Source organism: Protopterus annectens, chromosome 6.part0, assembly GCF_019279795.1.
Source record: "Protopterus annectens isolate FY-2018-M chromosome 6.part0, PAN1.0, whole genome shotgun sequence".
NCBI classification, from domain to species: domain Eukaryota; kingdom Metazoa; phylum Chordata; order Ceratodontiformes; family Protopteridae; genus Protopterus; species Protopterus annectens.
The window spans coordinates 137886148-137908894 of record NC_056737.1 but is presented as its reverse complement, the minus strand read 5'-3'; the positions used below and the strand labels follow the sequence as shown (position 1 = coordinate 137908894).

General features: G+C 38.3%; 1 protein-coding gene across 1 annotated transcript in view; it reads left to right on the top strand.

The window, feature by feature from the left end:
• Positions 1–22747, top strand: part of PRKD1 (protein kinase D1) — a 1412470-nt gene that overhangs the window by 831707 nt on the left and 558016 nt on the right. The window contains exon 10 of the mRNA XM_044073466.1: positions 13111–13234. Within this exon, the coding sequence (XP_043929401.1) occupies positions 13111–13234 (124 nt within the window). The remainder of the gene's footprint in view (positions 1–13110; positions 13235–22747) is intronic.

Here is a 22747-nt window from a genome sequence, read left to right as displayed (position 1 = left end):
TTTCAGGTTATGCATGGGCATTAAAAAAAATAAAAAATGAGTATTATATGAGACCGGGTAAAGGGATAGGGCCTTTAGTCTCTGTGCATAAGACATGTCACTATGACTTATACTTTGTATTTTTAGTGAGACACATCTGGGGCTGCTCCACTTGGTGTAAGTGCCTTGTTAGGTACATGCAGAAGGGAGCATCTTACTCGATTGTGGGTCTGATGAGGGTCGAGTACAATGGCTCTATGACTTCCTTTGATCTTGATGCCATACCTTTACTAATAAGTTGAGCCACACAGGGATATCTGATTTACCAAAGGGTATGATTGCACATTGTTTAAGATTTAGTCTCAGACCATGATTTCTGCACCAGTCATTTGTCATTTTTAGGCCTGTTTTTGGGATGTCATCATCATTTCTGGATTCATTGATTGCTCACAACTTATAGTCGTTAGTGAACTTGGTGAGCAAGAGGCCCCCAAAATTACCCTTCACTTCAGAGAAGTATATACCAAACAGGAGGGGTCCCAACACTGCGTCCTGTGGGACAATGCTAGCAACAGGTTTCTTATCAGAAGTGGATTCATCTATCCGGATATATGTCCTGTCAGGGAGCCATTTGGCTCTCCATCTGATGATGTAGGGATTTATGCCTAAAATATCTATGATCCCCAAGTGGAGGATTGTGAAGAAAGCTTTGGCTAGGACTAGATAAGTGCTGTGTACCATTTTACCCTCATCTATGGCTCTGGTACCATTCTTGAAGAAGTCCACCAGATTATGCAGGCAAAACCTCCATTTGACAAAGTCAAATTGAGTCTGGTGCAGTTTCTGGTGAGTTCATATGTCATTATTGATCAGGTCCATAATAATTCTCAACATGGCCTTGCAGATAACACTGGTCAAGCTTATGGGTCTGTAGTTTCCTGGGTCAGTTGATGGGACCCCCTTGTGCAGAGGTACAACTGTTGCAGTCCTCCATTCCTCTAGGACAAAGCCCATCCAGAGGCTGTGATTAAAGAGTGCTTCTAGTGGCCCTGCTAGATTCTGTTTTAAGCTATTTAAGAAGCATCCTGGGATAATGTTGGGACTCATGTTTGCTGTGTTTTTGGCTTTAGTGAGCGCATTTAGTACCTATTCCCTCATAATGACCTGTAGGGTGACAGTTGCGGGTATTTCTTTGTGTGTGGTAGAAAGTGATGGGAGGGGAGTTTGAACTGAACTTGTTGGCCAGCAGGTTTGCTATAGTTTCAGGCTGGCTATAGGTTTTGCTGTTCATGATTAACTCACCACATTGCTGGATGTTTCCCCTGAGGTTAAGAACATAATTAAAAAAAGCCTTATGATTATCTTTCACCTGAGAAGTTATATTTGCCTAATAGTTTGCATTGGCAGATTTCACCAGCTCTCTAATTTGTTTGTTTAGACTGGTGAATGTCTTTTTGCAATGTTTTGTCTGTTCCTTCTTCGCTTTAGAGATTTTTTTTTTCCTTTTGTTGAATAGCCTATTTATGCTAGTAGTCCACCAAGGTGGTTTATTTTTTCCAGTAATCATAGGTTTGACTCAGACATGTACTGCTTGCTCTGTGCAGCTATGAATGTGGTTGTACAGTGCTTTTGGGTACAGCTCAGAGTAGGTCTCAGTGTCATCCAGGCTCTCAGGGGCTTGGAAGTTTAATAAGCTGGCACTTAGTTTGATGTAGTTGGCCTTAGCAAAGTTCTTAACTGTTTTGGAATTTGTGGTTTTAGATTAGTTTTAATACTAAGGGAGATCATTTTCTGGTCAGATCTTATCAGGGAGGAGTTAATGCACAGGCGGGAACAGCATCCACCCATGTTTGTGAGTACTAGGTTTAGGATATTAGTACCTCTTGTTGGGGAGCTAACTAGTTGCTCCAGTGTTTGCATTGACAAAGTCCAAAAACCTCTGAGCAAGTGAATTATGGGTCATATAAGTCTCCAAGTTTATGGAGGTGTAGTATATGTCACCCATATATATGGTGTTAGGCTGAATGTTAGGAGATTCCAGTAGGTTTAGGTAGAGGTATGTTTTTTCAGACTGATATTAAGAGATCTCTAGTTAGAAAGGATAAGAAAGTGGATCACATCTATAGTTAGTTGGACATCTAGCAGCTCAAGCGAGTCATGTTATTGGACCAGTCTAGCAGTGTACTTTATGAACAATGGGAACCTGCTCCCTTTATTTTATCATGAGCTGAGGAGGATCGAAATGTATGAAAGGCAATGTAGCCTTTGATAGCCAGAGTGTTGTCTAGGGTTCTGAACCACATTTGTATGACTACACTTATGTATGCATTCTCCAGGGTGTGGAGTGCTTCCAGGGAGTGCAGTTTTTTATTTAAACTCCTAGCATTGAGCAGCAGTACCTTTAGGTAGTCATGAGTGATTTTTGTTATGCTGGATGGTTTAACAACTTAGCACAGCCTAAAGAAGGTAGTATGGGGATAATACCTCTCAACTTCTTAGATTAAGAAATCTGGACAAAACCATAAGTAATGGGAGGATAAAGACCCAAAAAGAGGGAAAGTTTTTAAATATTCCTCTTAGAAACTTAGAACTTTAATAGAATGACAAATTTCCAATTAGTGTGAATTTTCTGAAGGGTATGAAGTCTAAAACTCAAATGCCTGCCATTATTTTCTGATTTAGATCCACAATGATTTGCTAGAAAAACAAAATTTTATGATGAACAGACCAAAAATATGAGGCAAATATCTGGACACTTGAGAAGTATGATGAGATAGATAAAGTTTTTGCCAGTATCCAAAAGCTAACTGGTGACATATGCAAACTGTCTCTGGGAAAGCATTGTGGTTTGTTGATCATGTCTTCCCCAGGCTGACAAATATTGGATCCCCTTATTGTGACAGCAGAAACTAAACTGATTGCTGAAGTCAATCATTTTTTGTTTTACTGTGGCATCATCATTGGTTGAAGGAAGGATGTTACTCAAGGCTAGACTCGTGCCTGCCTGGGACACATATTTCATATCCATCATGTCTGTCTTCATATAGTCCAGTGAGGTACATCTTAGGTCATTTACTCCCACATGGACTATGACCATGTCAGAATGGTAATTGTGGTTTAAAGATCTAAGTCCATGTGAGATCTAGCAGATCCTGGCTCCAGATAGACATCTCACTGTGATCTTCTTGTTTAGCCTGGTTAAGGGGACATCAGTATGTCTTACAATGGAATCCCCAATATCTATAATGTTTGGCTGACTCACGTGTTTGCCTTAGGGGCTACTATGATTTTCAGAGTTATGTGTTGTGAGGTGCTGTTTTTTTTTTTTTTTTTTAGTGTACACATGGCCACTGATAGATGCTTTTAGGAGATTATGGAGGTTTGGATAGATTACAAGTGAGTACCTCTGCATATATGGGTCTATATGTTTGTTGTTTAGTGTTGGTAGTGAGTGTTTTGGGTGTAATGCTAACAACTTGGTTTGCATTTTTCATGCATTAAGAGCTTTGCTTCCAATGGCATAGTATGTCTACATCTTTCACACACTGTGTTTGTCTGTTTTAAAATTAAATGGTTGACAGTGAACATGAAACAGTTACTGCACTGCCTCAGGATGCCTGTATCCACCAGGCCAGAAACAGATGACAGGAAAGCGCCTATCCATTATAACACATCCTTAGTAGATGGGAAGGAGTAGGGGAGAGTCACTTAAAGGACTAAGTGAGAGTGTTTATTAGTATACTATTAGCTGACCTGCAGTGCTCCTCCCCTCTGAACAAACTGGCAGCTCTTCGGACAGCTGTGAACAGTGTAAGAGTATGGAGAGCTTTTTCTATAGAGGATTTTCAACTGGAGAGGTTTTTTTATATACTAGGCATGGGTAAGCACATTTGCGCATGGCTTTTATACCAGCAAGATGAAAGGCTTCCACACAGTTAAGACCTCTGGCCAATCAGATAAACACACAATGAGCCATTCACTAGCATTTTCCCAACTTGGTTGGGCTGAATCAGCCCTCTGCTCCCACCAGAGAACAAAAAATCCTCTTATTGTAAATCAAGCTGGTGGAGTGCAGAAATAAATGCTTTACAACAAAAGGCAGAATTCCTAAAGTATCAGGAATCCTTGGAAATAAGTTCACTAATGCTGAGAAATGTTCACAGATACAGAAAAGAGTGCTCAAATGTAGAATAACTTCTATAAATACAGAAAAACTTTACAAAACTTAGAAATATTCTGGTAAACTCAGGAGAACTTTGACAAATTCAGAACATATTTGCAGTATCAGATGAGGTTAGGAGGTAGTCTCATCCCTACTTCTAACTTCCCCCAATACCAACAACCAGACAACAGCACCACCTGTCATTCTTCTTCATAACCTCTCATTCCAACCAGTCCCCACTATTTACATAAAAACTATTACTTACATTGAAAACTACTGCCTTAGCCTTCGAAAACCTATCTTGCAAATACCATAAGATGGCTGCAGAAGCAATAGTCTACCCCATCTCATTTCTAATAATTTGCTCGATCAGTGAAGCATATGTCCCTACCTTCTGCAGACAAAAAAGCTAAATTCCTCCCCTCCGCAAAGGAGGGCATTCAGCTGAACTCAGAAACTACAGGTCCATTGTCAACTGCTCCCCCCGTCAAAAATACTTGAACAAAAGAACAAATGCATCCAGACACAACTCTTATATTACCTCAGTCAAAATAACCTCTTCTCTTCATCTCAGCATGGCTTCTGTCCCCACTACAGTACCTCTACCACTTTACTTAGTTTCACCAGTACAGTAAACACAAATAGAAATGACTGAAACCTAGTGTCTGTCATTTTCATTGATTTATCCAATTTCTTTGACACAGTGTCTCACGCTGTTGTTCTGCACAAACTTCATAACCTAGGAATTGACACTACTGCTATCTCATGGTTTTGTAACTACCTCCAAAACAGAGCTCAAGCTGTCAAGTGGCAGAAAGACATCTCATCCTTCCTTCCCATCCCTGCTGGTGTACCACAAAGGTCAGCTGTGGGTCACATTCTGTTTCACATCTTCATCTATGCCCACACAAAGCTGTAAAACTACATCCCTAGTTATTGTTTATCAATTGCAGTTATTGGTATCGCATAAACATCAGCAAACTACGAAGACTTACCCAGGAGTTCTCCCCTTTACTCCGTTGCATATCGATCTCTGCCTAACATACAAAGCTATGTCAAACCCAGAGCTGTTGGACATGCTCCACTTAAAGAAATCCCAATCCCTCTGAGCTACACACTCTAGGGACCTAAACCTTGTCACCACAATAGGGGGAGGAACCACGCACAGTCCTTAGACTTATATACACCAACTCCAAGGTCAAACAACACAGGAGAAAGAAGCAAACTCCATTGTCCATTAAATGTAATTTTGTCGAACAGCACTCGCTTTTTTTTTGCTTTCGCTGAAATTTCATTCGAGCATATGACATGCTCCCCCTCCATTCTATAATTACTTCACTGCCTCCCACTCAATATCTGTTTACAGCTGATTTAATTTGCAAATAAATAGACTCTTATAAGCTTGATATTAACTAGTATTTTACTGTAGTTTTGTTTTAACTGTAATGTTTTCGTTAACTGTCATGTCATTACTATTCTATCCATGTACATTTACTATTCTACGTATATACGTTTATTATTTTTTGATTAAGTCTGATATCATTACTATTCTGTATAGTTATGTAAATTTATTATCCAAATATTATATAGCTTTCAACTCATTTTATAAAATGGAACATTTCTCTCCAGGCCTTCTGGGACCTGTGTCCAGTCAGACTTTCCGGGTAAAAAAAGCAATAAATACTACACATCTATTCATATATGGTAGCAGTGCAAAATTTTGAAAGATATTTGTTCAACTCACGATTAATCAAGTAAATTTGACCGAATCCTAATTAGTCAGTCTCTAAATGCTGTGAGAAAACAACTTGCCTGTATGCTAGACCCATGGTAGAGCCTGTTTTGGTGAATCAATATTTTGCGATTCAGAAAAAAAGGCTATACATTTTTTTATACTTGTACTGACCCCACATCTGCTTCATCAACATTCTATAACTTACTTACTCCATGTTAACGCATCTGTCTGCATCTCAAATGTTATGCAAATCCTCCATAAACCTAAGAGCTGCAATTAGTAATAGTAACAAAGCTTGGAAAATGTGGAAAATCTATGTACTCAACTCATCAAAACAATAGTATTACCAGCACTTTAAATGAGCATCATAATTACAAAAAATGCAGAGGCTCATTACTATAGAAATCAGCAGGATAAACATCTTAACAATCAAAAATTAAATCTTTGTCACTGCTAAATCTGTCATCTCCAGCAAAATATTCCCCAAATGCTACTCTTTCTCCAAATTCTCAACTGACTTCATACTGGGTGTACAGACTAACATGTCTACTGGAGTTTGTAGTTCTTATAGCTGTTTTTGCTTATTCTTACCCCAGGTGTCCCATTGCTCAAACTCATTGACTAGCATCTATTCTACTTTAAAGCCCTACCACACACAAAAATAGAAAAACATCTTATAGCCATTGATTATAAGTTCATCCCCACCTTTCACTCTCTCCATTCTAAAACCTTAACATTAGGGGCAACTTTCACTGTATAATATGTCATTTTTCTCTCAGTTTTAGATATCAGCTGATTATCCCAAAGTGCCCAAGCCTAATTCTTCAGACGTTTACAGAGCAATTGCTAATATTTTTCCCCTTGAAAAGCTAATGTATTAATTTAGAATACATACAGAACTATGACCTATTAAAAGATAAGAAACATTATTGCTTAAACTTGCTGATCTTGGATTCTTCAAGAAGAAGTAAAAGGCTAAGCATATTTTGCCAACTCCTAAGGACCCACAGAGTGAAGGGCAAAATTTTACTCGGGTTGTTTAATGCTTTGATGGCTTTGAAACCTCCTCATGGGGTCTCTGTTCCAGCCCCACCTTAGTTCTCCACTCCCCTTAAAAGACCCAGGGAACAGGATTCTTCTGAGGAGAAAGTGGATTCAGATGAGAAATCCCTTGTTTATTCATCTCAGATTCCCTCTCCTTTAGACTATTGTCTAACTCTATAGCTGAGGGTAAGGTGGTTTACACAGCCTATCTAGATCTTGCCAAGGCTTTCAATACCATCCCCCACAATGGAATTATAGATAAACTCACTAAACTAGGTGTAAATCCCTATGTCACAAGATGGGTTGCCAACTGGCACACTGACAGAACCCACACTGTGAAAGTAGCAGACTCCAAATCCGACTTCAGACCAGTAACAAGTGGAATACCACAGGGTTCAGTCCTGGGTCCTCGCCTGTTTGGTATCTACTTCTCTGAAGTACAGGCTAACACAGAAGGTCTTTGCCTAATAATGTTTGCAGATGACTGCAAACTAGGAGCCATAATCAAAACTCCTAAAGATGTGGACATCCTACAAAAGGGCCTCACTGAGACAGATGCCAGGTGTCAAAGCCATGGCCTCAAGCCCAATGCCAAAAAGTGCATTCTCGTCCCTTTTGGTAAAACTCTGTACCCATGAACTACCATTTAGGTGGTAGTCTACTTAACAGTGAAAGTGTGATAAGAGAACTTGGGACACTGGTGGACAATAGTCTCTCCTTTGATAATCACATCACCACAGTAGTCAGGAAATCCTTCTTCATGGCACACCTCATCACAAAAGGTTTCTCATCCAGGAAGAAAAGGAGGTCATTGTTCCCCTCTACTTGTCACTCAGTAGACCCATTATAGAATACAGTGCCCCTTTTGGTATGTACCTCACAAGACATTTACAACAACTGGAAAAGCTGCATAAATACCTCACAAAGAGGATTACTGGCCTCAAACAGATGCCCTACGCAGACTGTCTCAAAAAACTCCAGCTTTACTCCGTTGCATATCAATCTCTGCCTAACATACAAAGCTATGTCAAACCCAGAGCTGTTGGACATGCTCCACTTAAAGAAATCCCAATCCCTCTGAGCTACATGCTCTAGGGACCTAAACCTTGTCACCACAATAAACAGAACATGCTGGAGGGATAGATTCCTGTCCCAGAAATATCCCATACTCTGGAACAAACTACCTATCTCTATCAAACAAAGCTCTTCATTAGCACTCTTCAAGAAAAATCTTGATGATTGGATGGGAGATAGGAAATTCACCTCAGGGATCACTTCTGTGGCTCTGCTCGACAGGGACACAGGAAAATAATTTTCTTGGGTGGCAAAAGCCAGGATAGTTTTTTAGCTAGGCTTATATAGGCCCAAGGGTCAATACCCTAGTACCTACCTATGAACCTATGAACCATAGCTCTCAACCTCTTTGCACAAAAAAAACCTGGACAAACCAATAATGGGGGAACACAGCCCCAAAAATAGGGAACATTTTCAAATACTGATCTTATAAACTTAGAAAATTGCTAGAATAAAAGGATTTGTGTTACCATTTATTTTATGAAAAATATGAAATCTGAAATTCAAATTCCTGCCATTATTTAGTGAATTCAATTCTTCACTGATTTGCCACAAAAATCCAGAAAATCACAGATTTTATGAGGAACAGAACAAAAATATGAGGTATAAATCTGGAAGGTTTTCACAAGTGGTGGTGGGTAGAGACTTTAGATTCTTGTTATCTGTACCCACAGAGTTTGAGCCTGAGTACCTCTAGCCACCAGGTATATTCACCTTGGGCATTACACACACACACACACACACACACACACACACACACACACACACACACACACACACACACACACACACACACACACACACACACACACACACACACACAGACACACACTTCATCTCTTATCATAAAAACTAATTACCTCTGCCATTTCGGGGAGCTGATGTCATAGCACACGTGATGACCTCAGCTCAAAAAGCTAGAAAAAATTCAAATAAAAAAGCTGAGAAATTCAGAAATGAAGGGGTGCCACTTGGAAATCGTGGCACCCCATTATTTGGGCCCCAAAACTCAGTAAAAACCGAGTAATTCTGTATGCTTGGGAGGTATGTTTCTAGTTGTTAATATGCTTAGTGAGCTATGTCTCAAAATGGGAGATGTACTCAGTATATGACCTAATCAGTGCTGAGTATAAGAGAACAATGACCTCTTTTATTTGGATTATATTCCCTTTTCAAATAGCTGTACTAAGTAGAACAAAACATCCTGACTGCTGTCATTACATGATGATCAAAGGAGAGGGTGCTATCAACCCAGGCCTCAAGGTCCCTAACAGCATTTTAATTTTGAAGTGAAATATTGTCAATGCTGAATGGTTTTGGCATCAAAGGAGGATTTGAGAATGACTTACAGTTTCAATCATCTTCTATTTTGGGGAGTCAGAGGTCTTGGATCATGGTTTGGAGATCAGAAAAGTAAATGCTGAACAAAGGAGGTCCCAGCACCAATTCTTGTTGGACACTACTGGTCATTTTCATATCCTCACTTGAGGCAAATGCTATCTGCACAGTGTAGGTCTGTCTTTTAGCTAATTTCTTATCCATTTTTTCTGTATACAGATCTATTTGCAATGCATTAAGTTTACTTGGTATGTTAGCATGGGTTGTGGTCTCAAATGCTTTGGCCAGCTCAATGTACACCATATGGATATCATACTGACTGTCAGCAGTCTGTGTTACCCTTTTGAAGAAGTTAAACAAATTCATTAGACAGGATCTACCCTTGACAAAGCTAACCTGCTGCATGTCCAGTTGATGAAATCTTTTGATATCAGGTGAATGGTGATGTGTTCTGTGGCTCTGCAAATGAGATTTGTCAGCCTGATGGCCTTGTTATTCTCAGGGTCAGCAGTAGGGTCATCTTTATGGAGTGGCATCAGTACTGTGTGTGTACCAGTCCTCAAAAACAAATTGTCTAATGTGAAATAGGTCATGGAATGGAAATTCTAGGGTATGTTTGGTACTATTTAATAAACAGTTAGGTAGATTGTCAGGCCCCATGGAGGAAGCTATGTTGTTCTTGTAAAGAACCTCCATAATTTATTTTTTAATGATGATTGGGATGCTGAGAGATTCTGGGATAAGTGGGCTTTGGATATTCATTTCTGAGGTAAAATTTATACTGAATTTGCTTGCTAGTGTGTTGGCAATGTCTGCTTGGTCAGACTAGGTGGTATAATTTTGGTATAATTTTGAATAAATTGGAACACTGTTGGGTGTTATTTCTTAGTTTCCAAATGTAGCTAAAGAGGGATTTGTAATTGTCATTAGTTTTACATGCTTACCTAAGTTCATGGAGTGTCTTTAGTATTTTTTTTAGTTTTTAGCCATATTTCTGATAGTATCATTGATATGAGGGTCTTTTGATGTGCTGTGTACTTTAAGGGGTTGTTTTATTCTTTGAAGATTTTGGTTATTTTTTGTGGGCCACTATGGTGGTTTATCTTTACATTTCCCATTATATTTAAATTGTGTTGGTACTGTCACTTCTTATCTAAGTGGGCATATAACTCCTTTTGAAGCTACCTGCTATGGCAGCTTTTGGGCTGATTTTGCTATATGTGAATTTTGTAACTTTATCATAGAATTTGATAAAGTTATTAAGTCCTTATAAAGTCCCTGGATTCCAGAATAATTGGTTTCTGACTTCACCAGAGAAGGAAACAGAGGGAAGTGAATGAGGAATCTGTATTCATAAGGGCTAGATCAAAAATATTATGTCCTGTAGTGAATTTGTTAACCATATGTTCCAGGTAGTTTTTAAGTATTAAATCTTAGGAACTTTAGGGCATATCTTACATTTGATTTATAGGGGTCATGTTAGCACATCTGAGTCCTTGCATTCTAAGATATTCATTTAAGAGGTTTCAAAGATTTTAAAAGTGAAAGTCACTAGTTTATGAGCCAGCTTAACTAGAGAAGATGATACCAAATGAGTACTGCATGAAAAATCTGTATTCATCAAGACCACAGCAAGAATGTTATCCTTTCTAGTAAGTCTCATGACTGTCTGGTCCAGGGTTTTTCATTTTTTAATTCTAAGAATTTTTACTGAAGGGTAGTTAAATTTTGTAAAATAGTAGAGATCCAGTTTATGAGGAGTTTATCTATGTTTAGGAACATTACAGGATTTTCAGTGCACACAGATGGTGTGCTGTAACACACTATATAAACTGATAGCGTGACCTGTTTAGTGTGATTTGGAGCTCAAAAAGTTAAATTTGTGGTTTTCTGGGAATCCTTCTGGATGTGATATGAAAAGAAAATTTAATAAAATCAATAACAATACATATGATTTTGTATGGTATTATGGAAGTGTAAATATGTTAGCTGTAGATGTGGCAGATAAACAGATATTTACATTTATATGGACAATCTAGTTAGCACCATGTAATAAATTATTATACACACAGAAGAAATAATCAAGAAAATTAATTTATGATTGTGGATGAAAGGACTGGGAGTATTTCTGTGATGAGGATAATGTTAACAGATGTGTAACTATCTCTCTCTCGCGCTCTCTCTCTCTATATATACATATATATATATATATATATATATATATATATATATATATATATATATATACATATATGGGTCTACTTTGAAACATCTAAAACCCATAACATCTAATTTCATAACACTGAGACCAGAACATCTAAAACCCAAAACATCTAAAACCCATAATATCGAATTTCATGACATCTAACACTACAAATCACAAGAAAATATCCCCTCCACATATACCGACACTAAACTACCAAACACACTTTTTACTATGTTTCTGCAGGGGGGCAAGGCCCCCCTCACCCCCCAACGTGGAGGGCTGTGCCCCCCACACACACCCTACTTAAATATACCAACTTCGAGATCGCACCACAGTGGAGGAGACAGCAAAGCCCTGAAAACACCCACAGATTTTTTTCCCTGGGAAAAAATATGATGTGCAGTGTCTTCGCTATTTTCCACTTTCGGGCTTTAGGGTTCGATATTACAGCGTTCAAACTTGTTTTAGTTCGATGTTGTAATACAGACCCGTATCAAGCCCCCCTGCAGAAACGTAGTAAAAAGTGTGTTTGGTAGTTTGGTGTCATTATATGTCATTATATGTGGAGGGGATGTTATTTTCATGTGATTTGTGCTGTTAGTTGTTATGAAATTCAGTGTTATGGGTTTTAGATGTTTTGGGTTTTAGATGTTCTGTTCTCAGTGTTATCAAATTAGATGTTATGGGTTTTAGATGTTTTGATGGAGACCTATATATATATATATATATATATATATATATATATATATATATATCTATATACAACAAAAAATGGAAAGCCAATTGTATAGGAATGATTACTGTTGATATTGGCATACACATTATTAAAATAGGCCATTGTCGAACCTTCTTATGTAAGTTTCATATCATAGATCACTTTTTGAAACTGAGATAGCTTAATCAAAACCGCACAGACATGGTCAAAATAGTTTTGATGTATTTGGTACAACATGCATGAGCAGAGTGTCACATAAGAAAAATGAGTGGTCTCCTTTTTTATAATATTATATAAAACTGAGAGATGAGAGTGCATAAGTGCTGGGACATGGCCTTTTGTTCCCTTACTTTGGGTATGTGACTGATCATATTCCTTACATACAGTGAACGGCCCGTTCTTTCACTTGAAATTTCATGTGAGCGTCTGCCATGATACTTGCATTGTTGTGCTTTAAGGATTTCTATAAGAAGAAGCTTAAAAAACATTATACCACTCTGAAACATGCAGCCCTGATAATGAGGTAACCAGTTACCCTTGGCCTTATGTGCAGCTAAAATGGCTATGAATGTGACGCCTTGATGTGATTATATTTCAACCACACAAAAGTAATGTAAAAATAATCTCTCACTGTTAGTTTTGTTTTCACTGTATTTTGTTGCCAGACTCTAAATTGCCAATGTAAGAATGCCACAGAAACATGTGGAACTCCACTGAATATTTTCAGAAACAGTTTCAGTCTTCACTTTTGAAAATGCTTATGTCTGTGAATGATTGTTACCTGAAAATGAAGACTAGGTCTACCATGATGAGTTTAAGTAATACTTGTTCTATGTGCATTTTTTTTCTTTTCCAAGTCCTTCAACGAGTAATAATATCCCGCTGATGAGGGTGGTGCAGTCGGTGAAACAAACTAAAAGAAAAAGCAGCAGTATAACAAAAGAAGGATGGATGGTACATTATACAAGCAACGACACACTGGTAAGGATGGCCACAGTGCAGTGCGATGCAGGTCTAATAAGACATTGATCAGAAATAAGTAATTCTATGCTGCCACTGAGCTATTGTGTAAAGAGTAATCACGCTGTTTTTAAATAACAGCATATGCTGGTTTATTCCAGTGAAACCAGTTATGTGAAAACATTACATGCAGATATATACTATTGTTGTGGTTATAAGAATAACATAAGTTTAAGTAGAATGTTGTGCAACTCAACATTAAAAAGAGTACACAAGCCACAGAGGTCCTTATTTTATGTAATTTACAATGGCAATGTCACATATTTTAGAGCTAAGGATCGTCTTAAAGCTATATGATAAAAAACAAATAGTTGGCTCATTGATGATAAAAATGTCTGTGTGTTAGACTATTATGGAATTATCTCTTTGCACTAAACTTCTATGATTTTTTTAATCTATTTACTTGTGTTTTTGATAGCCAGATAATTTGGCTTGTCCAAATAGCTTTTCAGCACTGACCTGTTGCAAAGACATTGATTAATGTAGATATGCAGTACTAATGTAGTTGTAATATACAACATATCCAGAAGATATAAATATATAACACAAGTGTAGCGTAAATGTCAGTATGTAGCAGAAAACTCAATGAAATCAAGTAACTGGTAAAGAGCTTGGAAGTTTAACACAGATTAAAGAAACTATTTTATTGTGTAGTCCAAAATTAAGCTTTAACTTGCAGTTTTTGCAATGATTACATAAAATAACTAAAATTGTAGCATGAAACACCGACCTCTATGTTACAAAGGAATGAGGCCCAGATGACCCATGTTATGATAGTGACAAGTGCAGCTGGAGGGGAGGGGACATGAGTGGCTGCAACCAGCTCACCCATCCATGGGAAGTGAGGTGGCTTTAAGTTCACTATTTGGATAACACTTTACTGGGGAAATGGAGGTTGCATCTGTGACGAATGAGCATGCTGAATGCATGTTTCCTAAGTTGCATGCACCAAGAAAAGGGAAGGAATGTATGTGGAGGTATGCATGTGATCATGTAGTAAGTAGCACTTGGGAAACTCAGGACAGCTGTTGTGGGGCAACAACTCCAGGGAATTATTAGAGGCCTGACCTATATCTTGCCTCTCTGAGGCCTACCAGCCATGGAGTGAATGCAGCTTAAAGCCTTGCTGTGGTCTGGAAAGAGTATGGCTGTCTCTCTAAAAGGGAAACAGACAGGTTGACAAGGCAAAGGATGGGGAGCCATTAGACAATATCAAGAGGATGGGGGATTATAGTTCTGCTCTTGAATTAAGTGCAGGTTTAAACTAATTATGGAATTGTTAACTAAATGCTAAAATAATCATAAATTTAATCACAGAAGCAACTGACTCAGCTTACTTTCTAGAGGTATTTTATTGAAAGTAAGAATCAATATAACAGGCAGGATTTAATTTTGGATTTTCACTTAAGGTGTGTCCTGCCCACCTTTACATCAACAGATGTGTTAATTCTTTGGATTCTAAACTCATCCAGTTTATTTGAATATTATTAGCTGTGATCAAAAAGTCTGTTATATCAGTTGTAAAATGTGTAGGACTTTTCTTATAATTAAAGGATGCCAACAAACTGAAAATTCACTGTGGTATAATTTTATGGGCATAATAAGTTCTTTTAACTCAAAACTTATGTGGGCAACTATTGTGACCAGAGTTTTTCAGAATTAATGTTTATTCTTCACATGTTGAAAAGAATGATTTCATTTTTCTTTCATTTTCTTCACTGTCTTGTCTGTTCATGTACCTTTCAAAACAACTGCCTCATAATGATATGTGACAATCTTTGATTTCTTTAGTTTTATAATAGACAGAATTTTATTACCATTTTCTAGTTTCAGTATATAAACAGGCAAACATCCTATATTTCGCTGAGGTAATACCCCAGCCCAGCCACATTTATTTCCTCTTTCATAGTATTAGGTCTGACCTTCCTTTTAGAAGTAGGATGGTAAACCATTTTTAGTTAGTAAACCAAGAATACACATTATAAAAATATCCTAGAAGCCTACAACTCACAAAACAAAAATGATGTCTTTAAAAAAACTGAAAATAATAATAATAAAAAAAATAAAGTGGCAGTTCTCCTGAAATTGGTTTACATAAGCCTTGATGCAAGACACTGAACTGCTGATGAAGCAGTTATAGTGAAATGAGGGAAAAATTATACTGTTGAAGCAGAAAGTGAATTGTGACAAGAAAAAAACTTGGCTGGGAAATAAAGTCAAAATATTTATATTTTGCATGTTTTTTACAGGGTAGAAAAATACAAAACAGTAATATATGTATTATTCATTTCTTATAAACTTTCTTGATATTCATGTTGGTCTAGCAAGGCAAAGCTATCTGTCCCTTTTATAGTAAAGGCCTGAGGGAAAAAGCTACAGCAGAACAACAGTTTTGTCTTTGGCAAAAGGTGCCAAATCAGTTACATTAACAGAAGTATTATTTATTACAATATTGTCTGTCATATATGTGTACAAACATAGTAAAAATTGAGATATTACTGCTAAGTAGTTGTTCAGTAGTACAGTATTAATCTCTATGTCCATAATGTTTGAATATGAAGACTCCAGTCTGGTTATTTTAATATGTATTTCCTTTTATGTTGCTTGTGTATGCTGGGCCCATCAGGCCAAATGGCATTTTTTTCAGGGGAAACACAAGGTGATATTTACACAGATAGGCAAAATTTGCAAGAATACTGGAGAAGTTGTATTCCTTCTGTAGGGCAGTGTACAAATGTAACTGTAACATACTTCCAGTGTGGTAAAGGAGAAGGAAACATTCAGATATGATACAGAAAGAAGAGACATGATGGTTGATGTACAACTGATGGAGAATGCAGAAAAAACAAATTTTCATCACAATTTTTTTTTGTACTTAAATGAAAGACTGATTCACAAGCAAATGCCCCCAAAATTTATTTTCTCAGCTTATAAAAAAATGTAGGAGAGGAAGGTATATCCAAGATCACTGAAACAATCAGAAAAAAATGAGTGTTTCACAGGAGCAGGTTACTGTAAGGAGATGGACAAAAGTACAGAAAAGATAAAGGAAGGAAGCCAACATAAAATAGACTGGTATCTTGAAAGTGGAGACTGGGCATGTAGTGGAGAGTGATTTATTTTCTGCATAGGCAGTATTATAAAATGTATCATGGATAGTTACTAGGAAGAACAACAACAGGACAAGTTATGTGCTAAGTAAAACTGTGGTGAGGATTAGAAATGTGAGAGACAAGACCAGCATCTCACGTATGAATATGTTGCTATTAACATCAGGAAGCCAGTGAAGCAAGTGCAAGCATTAGTCCATATAGGTAGCGAACCACAGTACGGCATTTGTTTTGAAAGAGAAAGCAAATGTAAACTGTTGTTGCATGAGTCTAAAGAAAGAAAAAAAGAAATATGTACCTTTAAGCATTTTTTCAGTACTTTGCATTATGTTGAATAGGTGAAAAGACTGATAAGTGTTTTCTGGGAGGGAAGCAAGTGATAATATAGAGGTCTATGATTGGATGTTTTCAAAATGAGTGTCATCCATCAGAAAGGTGCTTAGCAGAAGTGCCTTTTTCCTGATTTTGGATTGTAATGGTGTTCCTTGTATTACAAAAAAACTGTAGCAAGATTAATTTATAGAAAAAACAAATGAAGGACAAATTAAGATAGGAGCCAATTCACTTGGAAACTTATATTATTACATATGAAAGATGAGAAATTAATTGCATTTACAAACTCTACTGCTTGTTGGAACAGACCAAAGGATTGTAAGAATTATGCAGAGGCCTAAACATTGTAGTAAAAGTATGGGAAATTCAAGTACATTCAGGTGCAAACTGTGAATAGGCCTATATCTAAGCTAAAAAACAAGTACCCTCTGAAGCCTCACATACACTAAGCTCAGACAACACCTATCATGAAACAAGCATTTATGACTCACAATGACTCAAGTCAAAAGCTCATAAGGCAAACGTTCACGCAATTCAACATCCTAGTCATAGGTAATTCCGTAGTGAGGTATATCAGTGCACCACTCACCAGACTGGCTAAGGCGAGGGTCATGGTCATTTGCCTGTTGTTGACCAGGATTCACCACATCATGCATGCACTTACGTCCTTCCACCACAAGTACACATAAGACACAAGCATCGTACACACGTGAAGTAAATGACCTGTGATGTATCATCATGGATTAGATGGAGAGAGACATGATGGAGCTCTCAAAACATGTATCTACTGCAGGTTTGAATCTAGTCTTGATCAGCATTTTACCTTCACTGCGAATGATGCCGCAGAGCAAACAAAATATTATTAACTTTGACAATTTGTTTAGATTCTGGTGTCATTCAGAGGGGATTCCCTATATATATATTAGCCTAGGAGGAGATGTTAGACTGCCCTAACTGCTTTGCCAGGATGGCCTGCAACTATTTGGCCCAAGGCTTCAAGGCTTTCATATATTGACAAAGCCTTGTCCACTCCCCATAGTGCCTTTTTTTTAGCAAGGTCTGTCCTCAAATGCTTCTAGTATTGCAAAACAGAATTCTGATAACATAATGGTACTACTGCTTAATGCTAGGAGACTTAATAAAATCCACTTAAAAGCTGGATTCCTCTGATGAGGATCAGGATTCAGGAGAAGAGTTGTTAGCCTATTCTTCTCAGATCCCTTCCCACTTGGACTGTGGTTTAGAGGAAGAGGATTTTATAAGTCCAGATTCTCCTTTAGAGAAACAATCCTTTACAGACACTATTTCCTTTATGATGGAATTATTTAAGTGTGATTGCTCTCAGGTTTCTGATATCCAGTAAAGGTGTCATGAACTCCTCCAGATGGAGTCTCCCAAGCCTTCTACTGTTTCTTTATTTCTGGCTGCCCTCCTGGATACCTTTTCAGCAGCTTGTGTACCCCCTAATTCTCAGCCCCCATTTCCAAAGAAACCTGACAGATTTTACAAGGTGCCTGATGATAGTAACCTTTTGTATAAATGCCCTTCTGCTGATCCTTCTGTAGTGTCTGTCTCTTCTGACAAACCCTCCAAGTTGTTGCCTCTAACAAGCTGTTTCTTTCAGATAAGGATAGCATGGCCATGGAGAGGCTGGCCAAAAAAGTTACACTGCTGTCATCCTGTCTTTTAGAACTACTAACTACCAGACATATGTGACCAGGTAGGTTTTAACTCTCCTTTCAAGTTTCTCATGTGATTTCTGATCTTCCTGATTATGAGGACAAGGCTTTGGCCCTTTCCATGTTGGATTCTACCTCTCAAGCTGCTTGCCACTCTACTGCATTTATGATGCAGCTGATGCCTCTTCCAGGACTGCTACATTTAGTTCTGTTATGAGGCATTACTCTTGGCTTCATCTTCATACTTTACCTGATGACATTAAGGTCAGATTATTGGATGCTCCTTTGGATAATAACAATCTTTTTGGTGCTGTTCCTGCTGAACTTTATAAATCTCTCCAGATAAGGGAAAGTCTTGAAGGAACTGAGACATATTTTTGACTCTCTTATTCCAAAGTTTCAGAGGAATTACCCTTCCAGATTTGCTATTGTTTGTGCCCCCCATCCAAGGTTAAAAGGGTTCTAGATGTGTGCCTCCAGCTAAGTCTACAGAGACCCTATTTCCCAGAAACCTCCTTTTCAGGACAATTTGGGTTCCATTTGACAATATATTTCCCTTTCCCTCAGCTAGGTTCTCTTGTCCCTTTCAACCTCCTTTTCAGGACAATTTGGGTTCCATTTGACAATATATTTCCCTTTCCCTCAGCTAGGTTCTCTTGTCCCTTTCAAATTGGTTAAGAGTTCTCTCTGTTTCCTCCAGGGGTATTTCAAGGTTTGGAAATCTCTTCCTCCCTTTCTGGGCATCCCTAAGCCTCCTTGAGAATAGCATCCTCTCTTCCCAGAGGTGCCTCATTCTCTGCTGATCTAGAGAAACATTCAAGCTGTGCCCTCTGCCCAGGAAGGGAGAGTTTTTTTATTCCAGAATGTTTCTGTTTCCCAGGGAGGAGGTCACCTGGAAACCAATTCTGGACCTTTCTCAGCTCAACACCTTTCTCAAGGTCTCCTCCTTTTGGACTTTGCCTCATCAAACCTTATTTCTTCTTCTTCCCTAGGCTTTTCTGGTCTCTTTGGATCTCAAGGATGTCTACCTTCATATCCCATCCATCCAACTTCAGGAAATGTTTGCATTTCTCTGTTTCTTCCTTGCATTTTCAGTCCTCTCCTTTGCCCTTTGGCCTCTCTGCTGCCCCAAGGGTTTTCACCATATGTCTGTCTTCCGTAATTTCATTTTACAGGATAAGAGGGGTTCATATATTTTCTTATCTGGATGACCTGGTCATTGCAGCTTTATCCCCCAAGACTCTGGTTCAGGATCTCCATTGTACTAGTTCCCTTCTACAAAGTCTGGGATTCACCATAAACTTTCAAAAATCAGTCTTGACTGCTTTTCAGGATCATGTTTTTCTTGGCTGCAGGATCCAGACCATCCCCTTGCTGGCATCTTTGCCTGCTCCCAAAGCCCTGTCTCTTTTTGCCCTTTTCCAGTATCTTCTTCCTCTGGATTCAGTCATGAGAGAATTTCTCAGGGTCCTCAGGATTATGGCTTCCACCATCCTAATTTTGCATCTGGCAAGATTGCAGTTGGGAAGGCTTCAGTGGTACCTCTAGCCAGTGTGTCTTCAGGATTGTCACCCACTCGACTTCCAAGTTCCCTTCCTTCCTTGTTTCAAGCTCAAGCTTCAGTGGTGGATTCATCAACTTTTTGTCAACCCGGGGTTTTCTTTCTAGTCTCCAGTCCCGATTCAAGAGCTCTTTACATACTCCTCAGAAAGAGGATGGGGAACTTCCTTCAGCTCTCTCAAGGTTCAGAATCTCTGGCCCCTTCATCAAGTGTCAGATCATATCAATATAAAGGAGGTGAGGGCCTGCTTCTAGCTGTTCAGGCTTTTCATACCCTCTTTCATCACAGGCCCCTCAAAAGTTTCACAGACAATACCACAGTGATGTGGTATGTCAACAAGCAAGGGGGTACAAGGTCCTACCTTCTTTGCAGACTAACTCTTCAGATCTAGGATGTAGCTGTCCAGTATCAAGTGACTGTTCAGGCAGTCTACATTCCCTCAGAGCACAATCTAGTGGCAAACTCTTTGAGAAGGTCCAGCATACAAACTCATGAATGGATGCTTCACAGAGATGTGTTCTTGGACATTGTCCCTCAGTGGAGTATTCCTCATTTATATCTATTTGCCTACCCATTGAACAGACAACTTCCTCCTTTCTGTTCCAGAGTCCCAAGTCCATTGGCTTGGAAAATGGATGCCCTGTCTTTTTCCCTGTAAGGGGATATTTCTGTATGCCTTACCTCCGCTTCCCCTACTTCCAAGGGTCTTGTACAAGATTAGGCAGGACTATCCCAAAATCCTGTTGGAGACTCCCTTTTGGCTTAGACAGCTTTGGTTCCCACTTCTTCTCACTTGTCCAGGGGCAATCACCACAAGTTACCTCACCAGGTGGGCCTTCTCACACAAGACAAGGGGTCTGTTGTCCATTCTTACTTGTCCACTGTTCAACTGTGGGTAATAGGATTTTGATCTCTTTTAGGCACCTTTTTTTGTGAGGATGTGCCTCATGTCCTACAGGAAGCCAGGAAATCCACTAACCAGAAATCATATTTGGCTAAATGGAAGAGATTTTCTGTGTGGTACCTTTCTCACCATCAGGATCCCCTATCTGCACGTACGTTGGTTTACAATGTCCATTAGACATGTAGGAGAAACAGACAAATGTAGGTTTCATAAAACTGAATTGGAAACAGTCACACACCTTGTTGCTGGTTGCGACATACTAATAGCAGAAGGACTGCATACTGAAAGGCATAATAATGTGACGAGACTGTTGCACTGGGGGTTGTGCAAACATTATGGTATCGAAGTGGCTGAAAAACACTGGAAGCATAAGCCACAAAGCATCATAGAAAATGAAGTTTATATCACATGGGATCACCCATTACCAGTAGTTCAAAAGATAGATGCTAGAAAACTGGATATAGTGGTCCAAGAAAAGACAAAAGTAGCATTGATCATTGATATCACCACACCCAATGACTATAGTGTCTTGTGTACAGAGACACAAAGTCATAAAATACCAGGATCTGTAGCCAGAAACAAGAGCCATGTGGAAGAAAGATACCCAGACAGTTCCAATAGTAGCAGGAGCAACAGGTCTTATAAAAAAGAAGTTACAATCATATTTAAATATGTTACCAATCCATGTAACCCCATATGAATTGCAGAAGGAGTCATTACTGGGCACATTGTGAGTGCTGTGAAGAAGTATTTGGCTGACATCAAAGATTAAAACAACTTTAATCATACTTTGACTTAGGAATGGGGTCCATTCCTGTCATAGTATTAGAAACCCAAAAGATTTGGAGAAATTAAGCAGAGCTTCCTCCGGTTCTCTCTGATTTGTGTGATCTGCTTCATGCTAGGCTGGCATATTCTTCAGTTAAAGCTCACCTATCAGCAATTTCTGCTTGCCTGCCCTTGAATTCTCCTCTGGCCTCTAGATTTGTGGTCAAACAGTTTCTTAAAGGCATCCTTCATATCAGACCTCCCAGGAAACTTATTTCAACTTTCTAGGACCTCACTTTTGTTCCTGAAAAAAATGATTCAGGCTCCTTTTGAGATTATGGCTTCAACTTTCTTAAAGCATTGTACATGGAAGACAATTTTTCTTTTGGCTCTTACTTTGGCCAAGAGGGTTTCAGAATTTTACTCTGTCATGGCTGCTGTTCCGTTCCAAAGAACACAAAATACCATTATGAGAAATGTTTATGTTATCAACATTTTTATATATTTTTATCTACCCTTGTCAACTGAGAACATAAGGTCTTGAGTAATAGTTTGATTTTCTGTGTTAGAAGTTGTGAAAAGTAATTTAAGATGCAGGCCCTGGGAAAGTTAAATAGAAAAAAGATAGCTATATTGGCAGTTGAAATTAAATGTAGGGTCTGGCACACATTTTAATGATAACATCTCCATTCTAAGTGTTTTGAAATTAAGGTCAGCTGGACTTTTAATAAAGTTTCATAGTATTGTTTTATTTTATCCATGTTCAAATCTTTTAATAATTATAAAATTCTGCATTGATCTTGGGGTAGAAAATCACTTGATTTGCTTTTGTGTATGTAAATATGGTGCTCCTTAGAGGATGAATGTTCTGAAGAAGTCCTAAGATTTGGAGGATGAAAGTGCTTAACATTATACTTTTTTACTTTTCATTCTGAGTGTTCAAGATTCTTTTACACAGAATGCTTTCACTATGACAGCCTTACTGATGATACATGCAGGCCTCATTACCACTGGTTTGGTTTTAGACATGACAAGAGTGTTTGGGTCAATAATAATAATTGTAATGTACTATTCAGCAAATTACAGAAGTTTAATTTTCAAGATAAGACAGATAAGAGT